Source organism: Phyllostomus hastatus, unplaced genomic scaffold (assembly GCF_019186645.2).
Source record: "Phyllostomus hastatus isolate PE091 unplaced genomic scaffold, TTU_PhHast_1.1 phas_contig_40, whole genome shotgun sequence".
Lineage (NCBI taxonomy): Eukaryota > Metazoa > Chordata > Mammalia > Chiroptera > Phyllostomidae > Phyllostomus > Phyllostomus hastatus.
In genome coordinates this window covers 7,239,150-7,261,182 of record NW_025333872.1, presented here as the reverse complement: position 1 = coordinate 7,261,182, position 22,033 = coordinate 7,239,150, and the positions used below count along the sequence as shown (strand labels likewise).

The window sequence follows — 22,033 nt, the reverse complement described above, 5'->3', positions numbered from 1 at the left end:
TTTGCTGGATAGAGCAATCTTGGATGTAGGTCCTTGCCTTTCATGACTTGGAATACTTCTTTCCAGCCCCTTCTTGCCTATAAGGTCTCTTTTGAGAAATCAGCTAGCAGTCTGATGGGAAATCCTTTGTAGGTAACTGTCTCCTTATTTCTTGCTGCTTTTAGGATTCTCTCCTTCATTTTTATCTTGGTTAATGTAATTATGATGTGCCTTGGTGTGTTCCTCCTCGGGTCCAACTTCTTTGGGACTCTCTGAGCTTCCTGGACTTCTGCAAGTCTATTTCCTTTGCCAGATTGGGGAAGTTCTCCTTTATAATTTGTTCAGATAACTTTTCCACTTGTTGCTCTTCTTCTTCTTCTTCTGGTACCCCTATAATTCAGATGTTGGATCGTTTAAAGATGTCCTAGAGGTTCCTAAGCCTCTCCTCATATTTTTGAATTCTTATTTCTTCATTCTTTTCTGTTTGGTTGTTTCTTCCTTCCTTCTGGTCCACACCAATGATTTGAGTCCCAGTTTCCTTCCCATCACTGTTGGTTCCCTGTACCTTTTCCTTTATTTCACTTTATGTAGCCTTCGTTTTTTCATCTAATTTTCGAACAGATTCAACCAATTCTGTGAGCATCCTGATCACCAGTGCTTTGAACTATGTATCTGATAGGCTGGCTATCTCTTCGTCGCTTAGTTGTATTTTTCTGATGCTTTGATCTGTTCTTTCATTTGGGCCATTTTTTTTTAGCCTGACGCGCCTGTTATGTAGTGAGGGGTGGAGTCTTAGGTGTTCACCAGGGCGTGGCAACCCAGTTGCTGTGTTGTGATGCTATATATGGGGCAGGGGTCCAAGAGGGAACAGTGGCACTTCCTCTGCTCTCTGCTGGATTTCAGTCATTCCCCCCGCTTTCCACAAGCAAATTGGGCCTTCCTGGTGCTGATTCCCTTGTGGGTGGGTTTGTGTACATTCTGGGACCCTGTGGGTCTCTCCCATGAACTCCCCTGTTAGGCTGGGAGTTTCTCCCGGCCCCTCAACCCCCACAGGTGTTTTCAGTTTATGTTTTGAAGCTTTATTTCCCCATGCTGGGACCTTTAACTCCTTGGTTGTCGAACTTCCATACAGTTCAATTTTCTGTCAGTACTGGTTGGTGTTTGTTTTTTTTTTTTTTTCTTCTAAATTTTTGTTGGCCTTATTTTAGTTGTGTGAGGAGGCACAGTGTGTCTACCTACGCCTCCATCTTAGCCGGAAGTCCCAAAGACACTCAAATATCTTAATTATTCAGATTCTCATGGACAGATTATAAAGAAGGAAAGGAGAACTTAATATTTATCAATTGCCTCTAATTGGCCAAGCACTGTTTTTGATGCTTACTTGTATATTCTTACTCAGTACTCAAAATGGTTTTATAGATAAGGCTTACAGAGCTGAATTCAGACAGCTCATCGTAAGAGGTGGAAGCAGAATAGAGACTCCTTTTCCATTTTGTTCTTTTCCCAAACCGAGGGGTTAAGATTATTTAGTACCTTTAACTGTGAAATTACCAAGTAGTCTCTAAGGCCCCATTGTCTTTCTGTGTCTTTGTGATCCTACCTACAGTGTTGATGTGTGTGAGTGTGTTTTAAATCCCTGTTTTCTTACAGCTGGAACTGGGGAAGGTGGCCTCTGCTCCATTTTCTCACCTTCATTTGTGCAGTGGGAAGCCATGACCTTTTTTTTGGAAAGTGTAATCAACCAGATGTTTCGAACACTAGATAAAGAAGTAAGTAACTCTATCCAATGCTGATTGTGTGATGATTTTGACCTTTTGAAAACTAATAGAGAGATAGGAAATCTGTGGATGTGCATCTTACAGAAGAAGAAAATGGGATTCAGAAAGGTTAAATAGCATACTCAAATTCCATGGCTTGTAAGTATCAGAGCTAACTCAGGCCTGTCTGACTCTCAGCCCTACAATGTTTAGTATTCATCTTAAGGGGCTGATATTCATCATATGAAGGGGCAGTATTTATCATATGAGCTGATAGTACACTGAACCACAGGTAGAATAACTATTCCAAACCTTGAATTGGAGAATCTTGAGATACTTGCCATTAAGCCTCTTTTTCAGTGTATGGCAGATAGACTAGAATATTCATTTTGGATGATCAGTGGCTTTCTTCTCTGAATAACTAAATAAATAGTTCTGGTTTTTTTATACTTCATGTCACCTATCACCCTCTTATAACATTACCTTAGGTAAAGCTATAATGAATTAGATAATAGCACATACTGGATATATTAATTATGTTAATTAAATTAAAATGACTGTATTGCTCATTTGGTGTTAATTACATTTTAATGTGTTCTGGGTTAGTTGTAGAAAGAAACTAAGTCTCTTGAAGAAGAGGGGGATATTGTTTCTTTTTTTCTTACAAATTAAATTTCAAGGTTATTAACTTCATCTGTTTTTATATTCATTTCAGTTTGAAATGATGACACTCTGAGTTTATTCCAAAATGTAGGTGGAAAATCCTACTTGGATCCTGTATTTTTACTATGTTAGTCATGTTTTAAGTTTAGATGGGACTTATATTATTACTAAGTATGGCAGATGAAGAAAGCCCTTTATTAAATAAGTGGTAATGGCCCTGCTGTTTCCTTGCCTGGCATTTTAAATTAGACATCTTGAAGTTGGTCCATATATGTGGGTATAATCCTGCTTGAAGGCAGGAGAAAGAAATGGTCAGGGTTTGTCCAGCACTTGTTTTTAAGTTGATGAAAGGACTGGTAGTCCTGGGGCAGGGGAGAGGGGAGTACCTGGTTGGTTGTATGTTGGATTTTACAGTATGTCCTTGAATATGATGGTATTTGGTCAAATACTAAATACCAGTTGGTTAAAAAATAACAAAAAAATGTTTGGAATGTATATATCAGAAAGATGTGGGCTACATAACAATTAGAAATTTGGTAAGATTCATAACCACTGGTAGGGAGAAAAACAAATAGCAATAAATTCTTTTTTCTTCAGGAGAATCCTAGATGGTAGTATTTAGGCATGTCAATGATTTCAAGTAAACCTGACTCTACGACCTTTTTTTCCCCCATGAAAAGCAAATGCGTCAGAATGAGCGTAGATGAATGTTTGAAAATACTATTAAATTATTCACCTGCTTGTTTAATGAAGCTGTAACAATTGTATGTCTCAGGAGTGTGCAAGTGACAGGTCTCAGCTTGGTGCACTCCCATGTGTTGCCATTAATTTCTGACTTGGCTGAGTATTACCTACATCTAATGGTTTTACAGACTGCCTAGCTTCTGCCCTCAATCCCCACTCTCACCCTTGGTCAGTCAGAGCAGATCAACTTTTATTATGTGAGCTTCTTTGGCTAAAAAGGTTGAAAAACTACTCATCTTGTCCATAGTGGCATTAGCTGAGCTTGTATTTCCAGTAGAATGGATCCAAGAACATTGGGTAGAACCCTACTGGAGTAGCTTTAGCAGTGAATTAATGTAGGGAAGAGCTTTGGAGGAGAGAAATCTCATTTTGAAGAAGATGAAGATTGATTTGCCTTAGATAGTAAAATGTAAAGCTACAGTATTTTAGTGCAGTGTGGGACTGGCATTAGACAGTTCAGTGGAGTAAAGTAGCCCCGAAACAACTCGGAGCATATACAAGGAATGAGAAGGATTGGATCATTTAATAAATAGCATTAGGGAAAGTCAACTGTTTAGGGAGGGTTTCTTAAAAACTGAAAAACAATGAAAGTAATCACAAAAAAATTAATGGCTTTAACTGCATATGTTTAACTTATAAAATAAGCTTTTAAAAGTCAAACCTGAAACAGTATTTGCAATAAGTATGGATGGGGTTGATATTCTTCCTCTAAAAGGTTTATCTCTCACCCTAGCCAGTATGGCTCAGTTGGTTGGATTGGCATCCTGTGGATGAAAATGTTGTGCGTTTGATTGCTGGTCAGGGCACATACCCAGGTTGCAGGTTTGGTCCCCAGCTGGGGCACATATGAGAAGGCAATCAATCATGTCTCTCTCTCTACCTCTCTCCCTTCCCCTCTCTCTAAAAAGCTATGAAAAAGTTGTCCTCAACTAAGAATTTTTTTAAAATAGCCTATCTCTTAATCATCACTTACAAAGTACAATTAATATTACAACTTTGGAGAATAATTTTGGAGGGTAATTTGGCAATATCTAGTTGACACGTAACCCTACAACCTAGCAACTCTACTCCTAAGTCTGGACTCAGGAGAAACCCCACATGTGTACTGAGTGACCAATATAGAGGCCTTGTGTGTTAAGCCAAGAAAAATACTTAATATCCACCAGTATATTATATAGAATAGATTGTAATATATTTATCATAGACCAGTGAAAATTAACTAGGCTTATACAATGAATAGGGATAATTCTGATAAACATATGTTGACCCAAAACAGCAAACTACAAAAGTGAATATATAATACTGTAATTAGGACTATGTACATTTGGGGTAAAAATATACAGAAATCTGAATAGAAGGAATCTGAAATTATGAACAAACAAATCCAGGGTGGTGGCTGAAAAGGAGATTATGTGTACAAAACAACAACCATCAGTGACACTGTACTTCTCAAAGTTGTATGGAGGGTCATTAAAGTATTATTTATACCATTTTAAATGCCTGGAATATTTCACAGTAAGAGGTTTATATAAATTGATAAAAACATTAGAATCCAGTGGAGAAATAGTGAAAAGATGTGATCAGTTAATATATAGAATAGAAACTAAAATAGTTGATATATATGAAAAAAAAAACCCTCATTAATAATGGAAGAAATGCAAATTTAAGTAAGCTCTTTTACTTTTAAATAAGTACAAATTTTAGGGAATAAACTCAGTGCTGCCGAGAACATGATAAGAAAGGCACGTTAATGGATCAAGAATCAGTTGGTGCCCTGACCAGGTAGTTCAGTTGGTTAGAGTGTTGTCCCGATATGCCTAGGTTGTGGGTTCCATCCCCAGTCAGGGCACATAAAAGAATCAACCAATGAATGCATAAATAAGTGGAACAACAAATCAATGTTTCTATCTATCTTTCTGTCTATCTCTGTCTCTATTTCAGTATCTCTACCTGTCTGTAAAATCAATCAATAATTTTTTTTAAAAAGAGTCAATTGATAAAACCTGTAAAGAAGAAAAGCAGCTTGAGTTAAATATATGTATACCTTTTGACCCAGTGATTCTAACCATTCCCGAAAATCTCTTATTCGAATGAAATAACTGAAAATGTAGCCAAATTTATTTTTGCAAAGATGTGTGTTAGCATTATATACTAATGAAAAATAACTAAAAATAGTCTCAATTTCTGGTAGTAGGAGATACTGTATCTTTAAAATGGCATATATGAAAAATTTTCATAACATGGAGTAATGCTTCGAATTTAAGAGTTAAAAAGCAGTACGTAAGACCATACATATGTGGCAACTGTGTTATACATTTGCAAACTATAGTCCAAAGGAAAAGTTATCAGCCATGTCAACTGCCTTTTTTTGTCTGTATTACAGGAAATCCCTGTTAGTGATGGACTAGAGCTATTGCAGATGGTCCTGAACTTTGACACTAAGGACCCTCTCATTCTGTCTTGTGTCCTCACTGATGTCTCAGCACTCTTTCCGTTTGTCACCTACAGACCAGAGTTCCTGCCCCAGGTCTTCTCTAAGGTAAATTTCAGCTTTGTAAACAATTTGGCATTTCTAAACTAATACATGTAATTGCTTTTGAAAGTGTGAGCTAAGCTGATAGTCATTTATTCATTTATCAGATATTTACTCATACTTATTGTGGATCAAGCACCACAATATTTTTTTTAAAAAAAAAGCATTATCCTTTAGGAGCACTCTGGGAAGAAAGTCATGTAACCAAGTGTACCGGTGTGGCATTGCAATTAATAGACATGTACACTGAGCAATGGAAAAGAAGCAGGGGTGTCCAATCCATGGTTCATGGGCTGCATGCAGCCCAACAAAAAATCGTAAATTTACTTAAAACCTTTTTTTTTTGCTCATCAGTTTTCATTAGTGTTTATATATTTAATGTGTGACCCAAGACAACTCTTCTTCCATTGTGGCCCAGAGATGCCAAAAGGTTGGACACCCCTGAGAGGGCATCAGAGCATGCTGTCAGTCTGAGAGGAGATTGTGAGAGGGGTTAGAAGTTTCCAGTGTAGGTAACTAGGTGAGTAGTAGAGTGCCACCTGAGGGCAAATAGCAGATCATTAGGTAGTGTAGGAGTATGGAAGAAAAGGGAGTGAGTTTTGTTTTAGAATACTGTGTTTGAAGTATGTATACAATATTTGCGGAGATACCTCGCAATAAATTGGCTATTTGAGGTTAAAGGTCTAGACTTTAGAAAACTTACAAGTTTATTATAAGATAAACTTAAGGCAGCGTCATCATGGAAGTGTCAAGAACAGAGGTGAAGCCCTAAGGAAGAGGATCAGTAGAATTAGGTGGCTCAAGCAGGGAACCCTGGAGATCACTATCATTGAGGGGAAGGGAGCAAAGAATAAGAAGCCCCAAAGGAACCCTTGCTGGTGTGGTTCATTCGATGGAGCGCTGGCCTGCAAACCAAAAGGTTGCCAGTTCAATTCCCAGTCCGAGCACATGCCTGGATTGTGGGCCAGGTCCCCAGTGGGGGGCGTGTGAGAGGCAACTGATAGATGTATCTCTCACACATTGATGTTCTCCCTCTCTTCCTCTTTCCCTTCCCCTGCTCTAAAAAAAAGTAAATAAAATCTTAAAAAGAAACTCCAAAGTAGAAAAAAAGCCAGAGAAGTAGAGAAAATGTTGTATGACAAAGACCAGTATAACTTCAAAAACGTGGACTTTTTTGTTGCAACTGAAATTTTCTTAACTGGAGAATGTTTATTAGGTTTCTCTTTTAGACCTTTTTTAGAGTGTTAGTCCATTACAGTGACTAGTGCAGCAGCCATATTGCATTGGGTTAAAGAGTAAATGGGGAGTTATGCGGTGGGGTTAGGGAAGGTAGATCACTTAACTTTTAATAAAAAGTAGAGAAGGAAGAGGCATCACTACAGCTGAATGTTTGCATGATGGCAAGGGTTGTTCTGGGGTTCTGTGGCCTTTTATCTTTGTAAAATGTTTGATGGTAAAATTGTAAATTTCAAGCCCTCCTACTTAACCAAGAAAACAAACACTCAAAACTGTGTAATACTAATTGAAAGCCCTTTTGTAGCCATATTGTAACACTTTGGGGATTTTTAGTTGGAAACTTTATAACTACTGTTTTAAAAAAACTTTAGGGAGTTGTTACTGATGAGTGACCTTTTTCTTCTTCCCCTTAGCTATTTTCATCTGTCACTTTTGAAACTGTTGAAGAAAGTAAGGTAAGACCATTAATTCAACCAAGCAATTCTTGAGAGCAAAAGTATGAATACCTAACACTTAGTTTAGGTTTTTTTTTTTTTTTTTTTTGTAGAAAGGGTAAGTAAAGGCAGGAGATGGTCATATGATAAAGTATTTTGTACTAGAGATACTGTAGGGTAAACAGTAAATATGGATTCATGGTGACTATAAATGTCATGTCTTTATACTCATATTTTACACAGTTGTAACATGTGACTGTGAATTTGCTCTGGAGGAGGTATTTACATAGTAATAGGCAACATCTGTAAATTGTGTTAAAAGTGGCTCCACATTTGTTGAATATTTCTTCCTAGGCCCCCAGAACCCGGGCAGTGAGGAACGTGAGAAGACATGCTTGTTCCTCCATCATCAAGATATGTCGAGACTACCCCCATCTTGCACTGGTAAGCCACTGGATTTGGCCAAGTAGTCACTGAGACCTGTCAAGTTTGGTGTGTGTGGTTTTGTTTTGTTTTTTTTTGTTTGTTTTTTTTTTGTAAATTCATTTTTATTTTTACCTCACGTAAATGGAAAACTGGGAACTATGTCGTTGCTTAAGATAAGCATTCTTCAATTGGTGTCTTCTACTTAGTAGAGGAGTTAAAAATGCAAAATATTTCCTCAAAATAAATAGTTGTCTTCCATATGGATGCAACCAAATTTTTCCCATCGGTGTACACCTCTTTACTGCACTATGTAATGTTCTTAACTACTACTGGCAAATGATGTGCCTAATCTTGAGAGAAGCCAGATGTGAACCCCAATATTTTTTGAATGGTTTTTAGAATAAATTTAGCACTACTCCAAATTACAAATTAACCATAAATTTCTCTTCTGAACACATGCAGTGTTGTGTGAGAGTATGTGTATGTATGTGTGTATAAAACACACTGACCTTTGTGAGCATACTGTAAAAGTTGATGTAGAAAAAAGATAAATTGTTTTCTCACTATGGGAAATTGCAGTTACCCAAATACTCAAGACAGCCACCTTCTGCCTAAATTGCCTTATTTGCCCAAACTAAAGAACCCTGAAGCTAAACCACTAAGGACAGTCTTATAGACCTGACCTGGGGAATGAATGCCTTGGTTTTCCTTCCAGCTTCCTCAAGTGACTCATCTCTCCCTGAAAATTAGATCTTTACCACCTCTAGTATTTTTTTTCCTTTGTGATCTGCAGCCTAATTTTGACATGCTTTATAACCATGTGAAACAACTCCTCTCCAATGAGCTACTCCTGACACAAATGGAGAAGTGTACCCTCATGGAAGCCCTGGTTCTCATTAGCAACCAATTCAAGAACTATGAGCGTCAGAAGATGTTCCTAGAGGAGCTGATGGCACCAGTGGCCAGCATCTGGCTTTCTGAAGACATGCACAGGTAGGGGAGATCCTTTGCTGCTTACTGGCACTGCACTGAAGCACCCATTCTATTTCAAGAGCTGTGCTGGTCATGGGAACGTAAAGTGCAACATAGGGAATTTAAAGTCAGTAGTATTATGCCCCGCAGGTACTAGACTTATCAGGGGGGTCACTTCATAATTTATATAAATGTCTAACCACTATGCTGTATACCTGAAACTAATATAAAATAATATTGAAAGTCAACTATAACTAACCAAAAAAAAAAAAGTATGCAACGCTCAGGAGGGAAGTGTAAAGATATTGAGATATGGCACAATCAGTGATGTATGAAAGCAGCCTCTATTCTAATTGCTGAAAATACCCTCTTTTTCTGAACACAAGTATAGAGAGAGAGATTAAAAAAATGGATTGTGGCCCTGGCTGGTATAGCTCAGTGGATTGAGCATGGGCTGTGACCTAAAAGGTCGCTGGTTCAATTCCCAGTCAGGGCACATGACTGGGTTGCAGACTGGGTCCCCAACGGGGGCCCACATGAGAGTCAGCCACACAATGATGTTTCTCTGCCTCTCTTTCTCCCTCCTTTCCCCTCTCTCTAAAAATAAATAAATAAAATCTTGGGGAAAAAAATGGATTGTATGGTTTGGGAGGCCACAGTGAAATGTGCTGTCTGTGTTGTAGCACCAGTACATACAGAGAAATAAGAACAGCCAGTAATGGCCCATACCGATTAGGAGCCACACAGACACTCATCTGTGCCCACATAGCATTCTCAAGCTTGTATTCTTTTTCTTTTCTTTTTTTTTTTTTTTTTTAATAAGAAAAAGGTTATTTAGAAAGTTACAGAGGTAGTAGAAGTGAGCCAGCTGGGCTGCTTAGGTCAAAGAAACAAATTACAAAGGCGGGCCCTTGGCACTTAGGAGAGAGAAAGACAAAGGTAACGCACCTGGTGGGAAGGGAAAGGCATGGGCATGCTCCTGAGAAAGCACACCCCACTGGGGAAAGAGGAGGGGAAGGCGTGGCATGCTCTCAAAAGGGAGAGTGCCATCAAAGCTTGTATTTTGTTTTCTGACTGATTTTAGAGAGACGGAGGAAAGGAAGTAGGGAGGGAGTGGGGGAGAGAAAGGAGAGAGGGAGAGAAGAAGAAACATAGGGTTTTTTGTTCCACTTATTTATGCATTTATTGGTTGGTTCTCGTATGTGCCCCAACTGGGGATTAAACCCCTATTGGATAACATTCTAACCAACTGAACCAGGCTTGTATTCTTTTTCTTTCTTTTTTTTTTTAAGATTCTATTCGTTTATTTTTAGAGAGAGGGTAAGGGAGGGAAAAAGAGAAGGAGACAAACATCAATGTGCAGGAGATAGATACATAATCAGTTGCCTCTCACACGCCCCCAAATGGGGACCTGCCTGCAACTTGGGCATGTGCCCTGACTGGGAATTGAATCAGCAACATTTTGGTTCACAGGCCAGCACTTAGTCCATTGAGCCACACCAGCCAGGATCCAAGCTTGTATTCTTAAAAGTGTCACTAGTGACTTCTTTTTTTTTAATTTTGAGACAGAGGGGAAAGGAAGGAGAAAGAGAGTGAGAGAAACATCAGTGTGTGGTTGCCTCTCACACGCCCCCTACTGGGGACCTGGCCCGCAATCCAGGCATGTGCCCTGACTGGGAATCAAACCAGCGGCCCTTTGGTTCGCAGGCTGGCACTCAATCCACTGAGCCACACCAGCCAGAGCAAAAGTGTCACTAATAACATTTAGAAGTGAGAAGAGAAGTTTAAACTGTCAAATGAAAGCTGACAATATGATTAACCTGCTGTCACTATAACAACTGTTCTTTGGGACCAAATAAGCATAGCTTTTGTGGAAGAAACTGTCCTTGCTTAAAATCATGGTATAGCTTGTCTTTCCCCCTAACCTTCAGAGTGCTGTCAGATGTTGATGCATTTCTTGCCTATGTGGGTGCAGATCGGAAAAGCTGTGACCCTGCCCTGGAGGATTCCTGTGGCTTAAACCGTGCACGAGTAAGTAAGCATTTTCTGGGAATGGGAAATGGAATTTGCCACGGGTAGGAGTAGGGGTGTGGTCATTTACATTTTTTTCTATATGGGTCAGAAATCTGGGCTCTTCACTTTCCTAAGCTTCTCCTTTCTTTTCTTCTTTAGTCTTGAATTCTTGAGTTAGTTCCCACAGCAGAGCAGATGGTCTTTTCTATGAAGTCATTATTTTGGCTTTAAGGATCTCTAAATAGCTCTGAAGACTGAAGGTGTAATGAGGAAGTAGGTCAGAACTTGGTCAGCAGGGTGAGTCCTCCCTGCCATTGCTCTCTGGCATGTAAAGTCCTAAATGATGACCTAACTTGCAAACCTGAGATTTTTCAGTTTTTGCTATTCAAATAAGCATTGTTCTTGTCTCCATTATGACAAAAACAACATTAATTAACCTGGCAAGTAACAGGTTGGTTAAGAGTACCATGAGTGGGGGTTAGGGCAAAAGCTGTCAAGGCTTAAGCTGGAAGATGCAGGGTCAACTCAAAAACAAGATAAAGTGCTATCTGTCTAAATACCTTGTTTTGAAGCATGTCCAAGCCACCTTCTAGTTGGGGTCCTGTGAGAGGGTCACTGTAGCCTCTGGAAGGACATCCTCATGACAGAGAACTTTCTAGAGCCTACTACTGCATTTGAAGATGGCAGTGAAAGGACTTGACCTTAACAGAAGGGACAGGGTTGGGGGCAGGAGCCTTTTCCTTCTCTCTGGTCTTTGTATCCCTTTTGTCATAACCCTGCATATATCTAATAGCACTTTTGTCTTTTCTTCCCCTTTTATGTTTACCTTTCATTTTGTTTTCCTGTAGATGAGCTTTTGTGTATATAGCATTATGGGTGTTGTGAAACGAACTTGTTGGCCCACCGACCTCGAAGAGGCCAAAGCTGGAGGGTTTGTAGTGGGTTATACACCCACTGGAAATCCAATCTTCCGTAACCCCTGTACAGAACAGATTCTGAAACTTCTTGACAATTTGCTTGCCCTTATAAGGTGAGTCAGAATAATGGTTTTTCTCTTTCTTTTTACCTTAAGAATCTCAAAAGTTGAAAATCTGTTTATATTTCCTCAAATCATGGTGGTGGTAAATGAGGCATTAGGTGTTGTTTACTTCCATGGGGGGAAGGCCTCTTTTTAAAAATAACATTAGCTCTCGCTTGCATTAAATCTTGCATTTCAAGTGAGCACATGGGTGCTAATCACAAAATGGTTTGTCTCAATTTGAATCTCTTCTGTGTTTTTCTCCTACTTTTTTATACCTTATTCTTACTTTTTACTTGCTAAGTGTTATTTAGTCTAAATTGTTGCCACTAAAGGAATTGTTCATTGGGAAGGACAGTTGCTTTCTGTAGTGATGCTTCTCTGGATGGTATTCAAATGACCTAATCTGAATGTGTCCATAATTACTCTTGATGTCAGATGGACCAAATAGCTAGTGGCTGATCATGCCAGAGAAAGGCCTGATACAGCATGTTCCACCTCCCTTTCCTAGGTGTTTACTTCTCAAAGCTGAGTCCTCAGACCAGCAGTGTCAGCTTGTTTGAAGTGCAGAATTGGGGTCCCCCCTGACATACTAAATTAGAATCTGCATTAGAACAAAATCCCAAAGTAGTTCTTCTATACATTAAAGGTTCAGAATCACTGTTATAAATCACATGAACTAGTGTATTCAAATTGAAATATGCCAAATCTATGCTTGTTAGTTACTTGATGTATGTTTGATGATTCAGAGATACTCTCTGCACAGAAAGATAGGTTTTGGACAGAATTCAGTTTTTACTGGGCGAAGCAAAATTTGATTGCTTTCTATATCTCATTACTACTGAGTTACAGGTTAGAGCTGTGTTACAGTGCTTTTGGCCTCTTGTGCAGGGTGTAAGAGCAGAGTCTCAACTGAGCAAAACAAATTACTCCTGTCTCAGGGACGCTCTGCTGGCAACAGATACCTTAGATCATAAACTTAAGAATTAAAGGTTTAAAAGGCTTGTTGACGAATTTTTAAGAGTGGAGTGTCTGAAAGAGTTGTCATTGTGGATGTATCTGGAATTAGGCAATATTTTGTGTGCTGATTTCAAAAAGAGAGATTTCAGTAAAGAAGTATGTCCTACATGTTGAGAGGGCAGTAAATTATTTAGTCAGAGAAAGGTTTGTTTCCATATCTGTGGTTTTTAAACCAAAAGGTTCTTCATTAGCTTAGAGAGATGTGACTGTATTTAAGTCAGTTGGCAACAGACTCAACAACCCAGCCTTTTTAGAACTGTGGCCAGAGTACATGTGGTGAGAACCCAGACCTGGAAATGGGGTTCATTCCTGGTTGGGCGAGGAGGCCACAAGAACAGCATGACTGTCCTCTTGATGTTTTCCTAAGAGTTCAATGCTTTTGGGAAATCCCAAAGTCAGCCAAAAGGTATTTTGAAAAATGTTGACTGTAGTTATGGAGCAGTTAGATTCCTTGAGTAGTTGGAGTTTTGTAGCAAATTTTATCTTGAAATGTAATATAAGGACACAAATATATATAATTAAAGCATACAAATTAAGAATTTGTGTAGATGGATTTTCATGGAATGGATACACCTGTGTAATCAGCACCCAGATTAAGAAACAACCTTATCCAACAACTCTTTTCAAATCAGTACCTGCCCCTCAAGGGTAACCCACTATTCTAGCATTTAACATTTTGCCTGGTTGTTTCACCTTTGGTGAAGGGCGTCAGAAGCATGTACTCCTTCCTGTCAGGCTTCTCTTGCTCAATATTTGTGAGAGTCATCCATGTTATTGCACATAGTCATGGTTTGTTATTCTCATTGCTTGAGTGGTATTCTGTTGTGTGAATATACTGTAAATTATTTATTTATTTAGTGTTGATGGACTTTGGGTAGTTTCTAGTGTTTTGTTACTACAAACAGTGCTGCTAACATGCTTGTAAATATCTTTTGGCTATGCGAATACTTAATATTTCATTTCTGTTGAGTAGAAATAGAATCCTACAGGTAAGAGTAGAATCCGTGGTTTATAAGGTATGCATGTTTCCAGTTTTCATCAATAGAAGCAATTAAGTTACAATGTACATTTCCATCAATTGTATACTGGAGCTGTGAGCTTTAACTCCCTGTCAAATAGTCTGATAAGCAAAGAAGGTTTTAGATCTATGCTATTAAGCATGGTAGCCACTATTGCAGTTGGCTGTTGAGCACTTGAAATGTGGCTAGTTTGAATTGAGAGAAGCTGTGAGTATAAAATACACACCAGATTTTGAAAACTTACTACAAAAAAAGTGAAATATCTCAAAAATTTTTAGTGTTCATAACATGTTGAAGTGATTTTTTTGATGCATTGGATTAAATAAAATATGATTAACCTGTTTCTTTTCACTTTTTAAGTTTTGTTGGCTAGAAAATTTTAGTGGCTTACATTGTATTTCTGTTGGACAGTGTTATTTCTAGTGAGCTGGATAGAAGACAAATACGGGGAACAGAACTCTGATTCTTGAAAAGTACATTGTCATCAGTTTATAATAACAGCTTTTCCGCTAACTTAAGTTTGTTACATTGTTTCTATATGTTCTACTGAAATCTTTATGTGTGCAAAATCTTATTTAGCATAGGGATTGTACTCTTAGCTGATGATACTAAGAATACAGGGGTTGGCAAAAACAGGTTTACAATATTGAGTACATGAAACAGATTCCTGTACTGTTATTTATTAATCATTGTATTATTCATTTGTATCACAACTGTTAACCTGTTTTTGCCAACTCCTGTATGTGAGATAGGTACTGATAGTCCAAAACTTAAAACTTTTATTACCTACCATTTTTTGCCATGTATAATGCATACCTTTTTGCCCCAATTTTTAAGGGAAAAATAGGGATGCACATTATATATGGGTAGTACTAATTCTATATCTATAAAAATGTTTTTAATTCTTTTATTTATGCTGTAAAAGTGTAACTCTAGACCTGGATGGTGTAGCTCAGTGGATTGAGCACAGGCCTGCAAACCAAAAGGTCACCAGTTCGATTCCTAGTCAGGGCATATGCCTGAGTTGTGGGCCAAGTCTCCAGTAGGGGGCACACGAGAGGCAACCACACATTGATGTTTCTCTCCCTTTTTTCTCCTTCCCTTCCCCTTTCTCTAAAAATAAATAAAATCTTTAAAAAATATACTAATGCCTACACCCCACCCTCAGAGATTTTGATGTAATTGGCCAGAGGTGGGGCCCAGGCATATGTATTTTTTTAAAAGTGTAACTCTAGAAAGCAATAAGGATATCCTTATAGAAAATAGTACCCTTGAATACAGTAATTGGTTTTGTTTCTACATATAAATAAATAAATTGAATTTAAAATTTTAAAGATTTTTTCCCCTGAAAGTTTGGACCAAAAACATGGGTGCACATTATATATGGCAAAATACGGTAATTCTCTTTTTCTTTGCCAAGCAATAACTAGTCGCTCTTAATGTGGAAGCACAGAGCTCCAACTTGCAAGTGTGTCAGGAAAGGTGACATTTCAGGAGCCTGAATATAACTAGGGGTTATAGGTGTCCCTGCTTATGAACAGTTGACCTGGAATCAGATATCAGAGCAGGATGTACTCTGAGTCCTCCTCTGCCTGTGAGGTAGAGGTGCAGTCACTGTGGTACCACCTCCTTGGGGAGGAGGGGAGAATATAAGGGCTACAAGATTCTGTTGTAGCTCTAGGGACATTTGACATATGATGCATTAACCCTTCTGCTTTATAAATGATCTCTTTGAGTCACAGTCACACTTGGTAGAAGAGTAAGAAACTGCTCATCTGCTCTCTGTCAAACACAGTTTCTTCTGGAAACTGATTTTATCAGAGATCATTTCATAGTACCAGACATCTTCCAAAAAAACCTTAATTCAGAAACTAAAAAGATGACACATTGCAGTTTTTAAAAGTAAATGGCACCTGTTAGTATCCATGCGCTCTACACAGCAGGAGATAAAGGCTAAGGAAGAGTTTTAGACAGCCTCAGAGAATACAAGCAGACTGACAGTAACAGCATGTTAAAAGGATTATACATCATGACCAAGTAGGATTTATCTTGGGGATGTAAGAATGGTTCAGCATACAAAAATAAATAAGTGTACTATACCATATTAATAGAACAAAGCGGGGGAGATGTTCAATCATCTTAATTGACACAGAAAAAGCATTTGACAAAATCTAACATTCTCTCGTGATAAAAAAAACACTCTGCTAACATGGACTAGAATGGAACTTTCTCAACACGAAAAATGATTTTTATAAAAAATCCACAGCTTATATGATACTCCATGGTGAAAGATGGAAAGCTCTCCGCCTCCCAGCAAGGAATAAGCAAGGAAAGGGCAAGTGAGCACTTTCACCACTGCTGTGCAACACTGTGTACCAGGAATCCCACACAGAGCAGTTAGGCAGAAAAAGAAATAAAGGCATTCAAACTAGAAAAGAAGTAAGACTGTCTCTATTCACAAATGACACAGAAAATCCCAACTGAAAAATATCTGTATAAGTAGACCTGTGCAGTTCAAACCTGTGTTGCTCAAGGGTCAACTGTACATTGAATTTCACCAAGTAGCAGGATACAAAATCAACACACAAAAATCCATTGCATATCTATATTTTAACAATTAAACAATCTAAAAAAGGAAATTGCAAAAACAGTTGCATTTACAGTAGCATCAAAGAGAATAAAATATTTAGGAATTAGCATACAAAGAAGTTGAAAAACTCATACATTGAAAACTATAAAATATTGCTGAAAGAAATTAAAGAAGACATATAAATGGAAACACACCCCATGTTCATGGATTAGAAGGCAATATTATTAAAATGTTGATAATACCAAGCATAATCTACACATTCATTGTCCCTTATTAAAATCCCAAAAATGGTTTCTCACAGAAATAGAAAAACTCATCCTGAAATTTATGTGGAATTTCCAGGGACCACAATACCCAAAACAATCTTTTTTAAAAAATACATTTTTAACTTCTGGCCAAGATGGAAGCATAGGTAGACACACTGTGCCTCCTCACACAATGAAAAGAAGAACAACAACAAATTTAAAAACAAAAAACAACCAGAACTGACAGAAAATTGAGCTGTGTGGAAGTCCAACAACCAAGGAGTTAAGACACATCCATCCAGACTGGTAGGAGGGGCGGAGATGGGCAGCTGGGCAGAGAGGAGTTGTGGCAAAGTGGTGGCTGGAGGACCCAACGAGGCAGCAGATTGCAGACTGGGTGGTCCCACATTCGCATGCAGATAAACTGGGAGGAACAACTGGGGAGTGAGACCACACAACCCAGGGCACCAGGGTGAGGAAATAAAGCCTTAAACCTCTGACTGAAAACACCTGCGGGGGTTGAGAGGCCGGGAGAAACTCCCAGCCTCACAGGAGAGTTCATGGGAGAGACCCACAGGGTCCTAGAATTTACACAAACCCACATGGGAATCAGTACCAGAAGGGCCCAATTTGATTGTGGGAAGCAGGGGAAGTGACTGAAATCTGGCAGAGAGCAGAGCAAGCAGCACTATTCCCTCTTGGACCCCTCCCCCACATACAGTGCCATGATGCAGCGACATGGGTTGCTTCACCCTGGTGAATACCTAAGGCTCCTCCCCTTACTACATAACAAGAGCGCTGAGACAAAAAAAGAAAAAATACCCCAAATGAAAGAACAGATCCAAGTATCAGAAAAAATACAACTAAGTGACAAAGAGATAGCCAACTTATGAGATGCACAGTTCAAAACACTGGTAATCAGGAGGCTCATAGAATTGGTTGAATATGATCTCAAATTAGATGAAAAAATGAAGGCTACGTGAAGTGAAATAAAGAAAAATGTACAGGGAACCAACAGTGATGGGAAGGAAACTGGGATTCAAATCAATGGTGTGGACCAGAGGGAAGAAAAAAAAACATTCAACCAGAACAGAATGAAGAAATAAGAATTCAAGAAAATGAGGAGAGGCTTAGGAACCTCCAGGACATCTTGAAACATTCCACCGACCGACCAAATCATAGGAGTACCAGAAGAAGAGGAAGAGCAAGAAATTGAAAACTTATTTGAACAAATAATGAAGGAGAATTTCCCCAATCTGGCAAAGGAAATAGACTTCCAGGAAGTTCAGAGAGTCTCAAAGAAGTTGGACCCAAGGAGGAACACACCAAGGCACATCATAATTACATTACCCAAGATGAAAGATAAGGAGAATCTTAAAAGCAACAAGAGAAGACAGTTACCTACAAAAAAGTTCCCATCAGACTGTCAGCTGATTTCTCAAAAGAAACCTTGCAGGCAAGAAGGGGCTGTAAAGAAGTATTCCAAGTCATGAAAGGCAAGGGCCTACATCCAAGAATACTTTATCCAACAGAGCTTTCATTTAGGTTGGAAGGACACATAAAGTGCTTCCCAGATAAGGTCAAGTTCAAGGAGTTCATCGTCACCATGCCCTTATTATATGAAATGTTAAAGGGACTTATCTAAGAAAAAGAAGGTAAAAACTATGAACAGTAAAATGACAACAAGCTCACAGTTATTAACAACTATATCTAAAACAAAAAAACTAAGCAAACAACTAGAACAGGAACAGAACCACAGAAATGGAGACTACATGAAGGGTTATCAACAGGGGAGTGTGGGGGGAGAAGGTGCAGAGAATAAGTAACATAAATGGTAGGCAGAAGATAGACAGGAGGAGGGTGAGAATAGTATGGGAAATGTAGAAGCCAAAGAACTTATAAGTATGACCCATGGACATGGACTAAAGGGAGGGAATGTGGCTGGGAAGGGGTGTGCAAGGTGGAGGGGAATAGAGGGGGGGAAATGGGACAACTGTAATAGCATAATCAATAAAATATATTAAAAATAAATTTAAAAACATGTAAAATATATATCTATATTATCGATTATGCTATTACAATTGTCCCAGTTTTTTCCCCTTTCCCCTCTTCCACCCTGAACCTCCTTCCCTTAGTTCCTGTCCATGGGTTGTGCATGTAAGTTCTGTAGCTTCTCCATTTCCTATACTATTCCTTTTTTTTTTTTTTTTAATTTTATTCATTTGTTTTCAGAGAGAGGGGAAGGGAGGGAGAGAGAGGGAGAGAAACATCTATGTGCAAGAGAAACATCAATTTGGTTGCCTGTTGCACACCCCCAACCAGGGACCTGGCCCACAACCCAGGTGTGTGCCCTGACTAGGAATCAAGCAAGCAACCTTTCAGTTCACAGATTGGCACTCAGTCCACTGAGCTGCCCCAGCCAGGATTCCTATACTGTTCTTAACATCCCCGTCTGTTCTGTACCTACCAATTACGCTTCCCTGGGGTATTTTTTGTAGATTTTATGTATTTATTTTTAGAGAGAGGAGAATGGAGAGAGAAAGAGAGGGAGAGAAACATCAACATGCAAGAGAAACATCAGTTGGCTGCCTCTTGCGTGCCCCCTACTGGGGACCTGGCCTACAACCCAGGCGTGTGCCCTGACTGGAAAATGAACGGTGACCTTTCAGTTTGCAGGCTGGCACTCAACACACTGAGCCACACCAGGCAGGACCAATTATACTTCTTAATCCCTGCATCTTTTTTTCCCCATTCTATGATTCTGTTCCTGTTCTGGTTGTTTGCTTTGTTTTTTTAGATTCAGTTGATAGTTGTGAATTTGTTGCCATTTTAATGTTCATAGTTTTGTTCTTTTTTTTTTAATTGAAATTATTTTATTGTTGTTCAATTACAGTTGTCTTTATTTTCTCCCCCCCTCCCTGCCCCCTCCAAACCCATCTCCCTCCCTTGTGTCCACCCTCCCCCTTGGTTTTGTCCACGTGTCTTTCATAGTAGTTCCTGAAAACCCTTCTCCCCACTGTCCCCTCCCCCCTCCCCTCTGGCTGTTGTTAGATTGTTCTTAATTTCAGTGATTCTGGTTATATTTTGTTTGCTTTTTTCTTTTGTTGATTATGTTCCAGTTAAAGGTGAGATCATATGGTATTTGTCCCTCACCACCTGGCTTATTTCACTTAGCATAATACTTTCCAGTCCATCCATGCTGCCACAAAGGGTATAAGCTCCTTCTTTCTCTCTGCTACATAGAATTCCATTGTGTAAATATACTTTAACATTCAAATAATAAGAGCTTGGTGAACTCCTTTAGCTTTACTTTGTCTGGGAAGCATTTTATCTGCCCTTCCATTCTAAATGATAGCTTTGCTGGATAGAGTAATCTAGATTGCTTTTCATTACTTTGAATACTTCTTTCCAGTTCTTTCTTTTGAGAAATTGGCTGATAGTCTTATGGGAACTCCTTTGTAGGTAACTCTGTACTTTTCTCTTATTGCTTTTAAAATTCCCTCTTTATCTTTCACCTTTGACATTTTAATTATGATGTGTCTTGGTGTGGTCCTCTTTGGGTCCAATTTGTTTGGGATTCTCTGTGTTTCCTGGACTTGTATGTCTATTTCCTTTGCCAAATTAGGGAAGTTCTTTCATTATTTTTTCAAATAAGTTTTCAATTTCTTGCTCTTCCTCTTCACCTTCTGGCATCCCTTTGATTTGGATGTTGGTACATTTGGAGATGTCTCAGATGGTCTTTATAGTCTTCTCAGAGGGTTTTTGTTTTTGTTTTAATTCTTTTTTCCTTATGACTGTTCTGGTTGAATGCTTATTTCTTTACATTCCAAGTCATTGATTGGAATCCCAGCTTCTTCCCCGCCACTGATGGTTCCCTGTAGATTTTTATTTATTTCATTTAGTGTAACCTTCATTTCTTCCTTTATGTAGTTGCCGTACTCAGTGAGTCCTTTGAGCATCCTGATCACCAGTGTTTTGAACTCTGCATCTGATAGGATAGTTATCTCCGTTTCGTTTTGTTCTGTTCTTTTATTTGGGCCGTATTTCTTTGTCTCCTTACTTTGGCAGTCTCTCTATGTTTGTTCTGTGTGTTAGGTAGAGCTGCTTTGATTCCCTGTGTTAGTACTGTGGCCTGTTGTAGAAAAGGTGCCAATAAATTGTGTGGGGTGGAGCCTTAGGTGTAATCACTAAGGTGAGGCAACTTGCTTCACCACTTTGTAGCTCTGTGTGGGGGAAGGGATCAGAGAGGGGACAGTGACGATGACTGGCACCCTTCCAGCCATTGTCCTTGTGGTGAATCCTAGAGTGGATGGGTTTGTGTACATTCCTAGTCTGTGTGGGACATTTGGTCTGAGTCTCCTGAAAATCCAGCAATTTCTTCTGCCACCCCAACCCACACTGGTTTTTACAGCCAGAAATTATGGAGATTTATCTCCCTGGTACTGGAAACCTGGGCTTTGTGGTCTGGCCTGGGGCTGGGATCACTTGCTCCCAAGGTATCCCTCCCAATTTTTATCCACGATACATGAATATGGGATGGTTCATTCCATTGCTGCTGCCACCTCTCCATGCTACTACACCCCTCCTACCCTTCTGAATAAATATGTTTTCTTTAAATCCTTGGTTGTTGGACTTCCATACAGCTTGATTTTTTGACAGTTCTGAGTGTCATTTGTTTTGAAATCTAGTTGTAATTCTTTATATGTTTGTGTGAGGAGGCAAAGCATGCCTGCCTAAATTTCCATCTTGACCAGAAGTCCCCCCAAACAATCTTGAGAAACAGAACTGGACAACTCACACTTTCTGATTTCAAAACCTACTACAAAGCTACCATCATCAAAACAGTGTGGTATTGGCATAAAGAGAGACAGACATACAGACCAATGGAGTAGAGAGCCCAAAAATAAACCCTCACGTATATGGTCAAATGATTTTTGACAAAAATGTCAAGGCTATTCAATGGTGGAAAGAACAGTCTTTTCAATAAATGGTGCTGAGAAAACTGGATTTCCACATGCAAATGAGTGAAGTTGGTCCTTTACCTAACACTACATGCAAATATTAACTCAGTGGATTGAGGACCTAATGTAAGACCTAAAACAATGAAACTCTTAGAAGGAATCATAGAACAAAATCTTCACAGTGGATTTGGCAATATCTTGGCTATGTCACCAAAGGTACTGGTAACATAAAGAAATTAAAAAATTGGATTTCATGAGAACATTTTAAATTTTGTGCATTAGAAGACATTATTACACAAAATAAAAAGGCAACCCACAGAATGGGAGAAATTTTTGAAAATCATGTCTGATATGAAAGAGATTAATGTTCAGAATATATTTTCTATGTATTCCAACCTAACAATAAAACAGTTTAAAAATGGA

The 22,033-nt window shown here is 38.9% G+C and overlaps 1 protein-coding gene across 2 annotated transcripts in view; it reads left to right on the top strand.

Annotated features, from left to right (window-relative positions):
- XPO5 (exportin 5) overlaps positions 1-22,033 on the top strand; it is a 58,988-nt gene that overhangs the window by 24,157 nt on the left and 12,798 nt on the right. For both annotated transcript variants that reach the window (XM_045843190.1, XM_045843188.1), the window contains 7 exons: positions 1,630-1,748; positions 5,527-5,682; positions 7,326-7,367; positions 7,701-7,790; positions 8,566-8,765; positions 10,676-10,775; positions 11,606-11,787. In XM_045843190.1, coding sequence (XP_045699146.1) covers positions 1,630-1,748; positions 5,527-5,682; positions 7,326-7,367; positions 7,701-7,790; positions 8,566-8,765; positions 10,676-10,775; positions 11,606-11,787 — 889 coding nt within the window. The remainder of the gene's footprint in view (positions 1-1,629; positions 1,749-5,526; positions 5,683-7,325; positions 7,368-7,700; positions 7,791-8,565; positions 8,766-10,675; positions 10,776-11,605; positions 11,788-22,033) is intronic.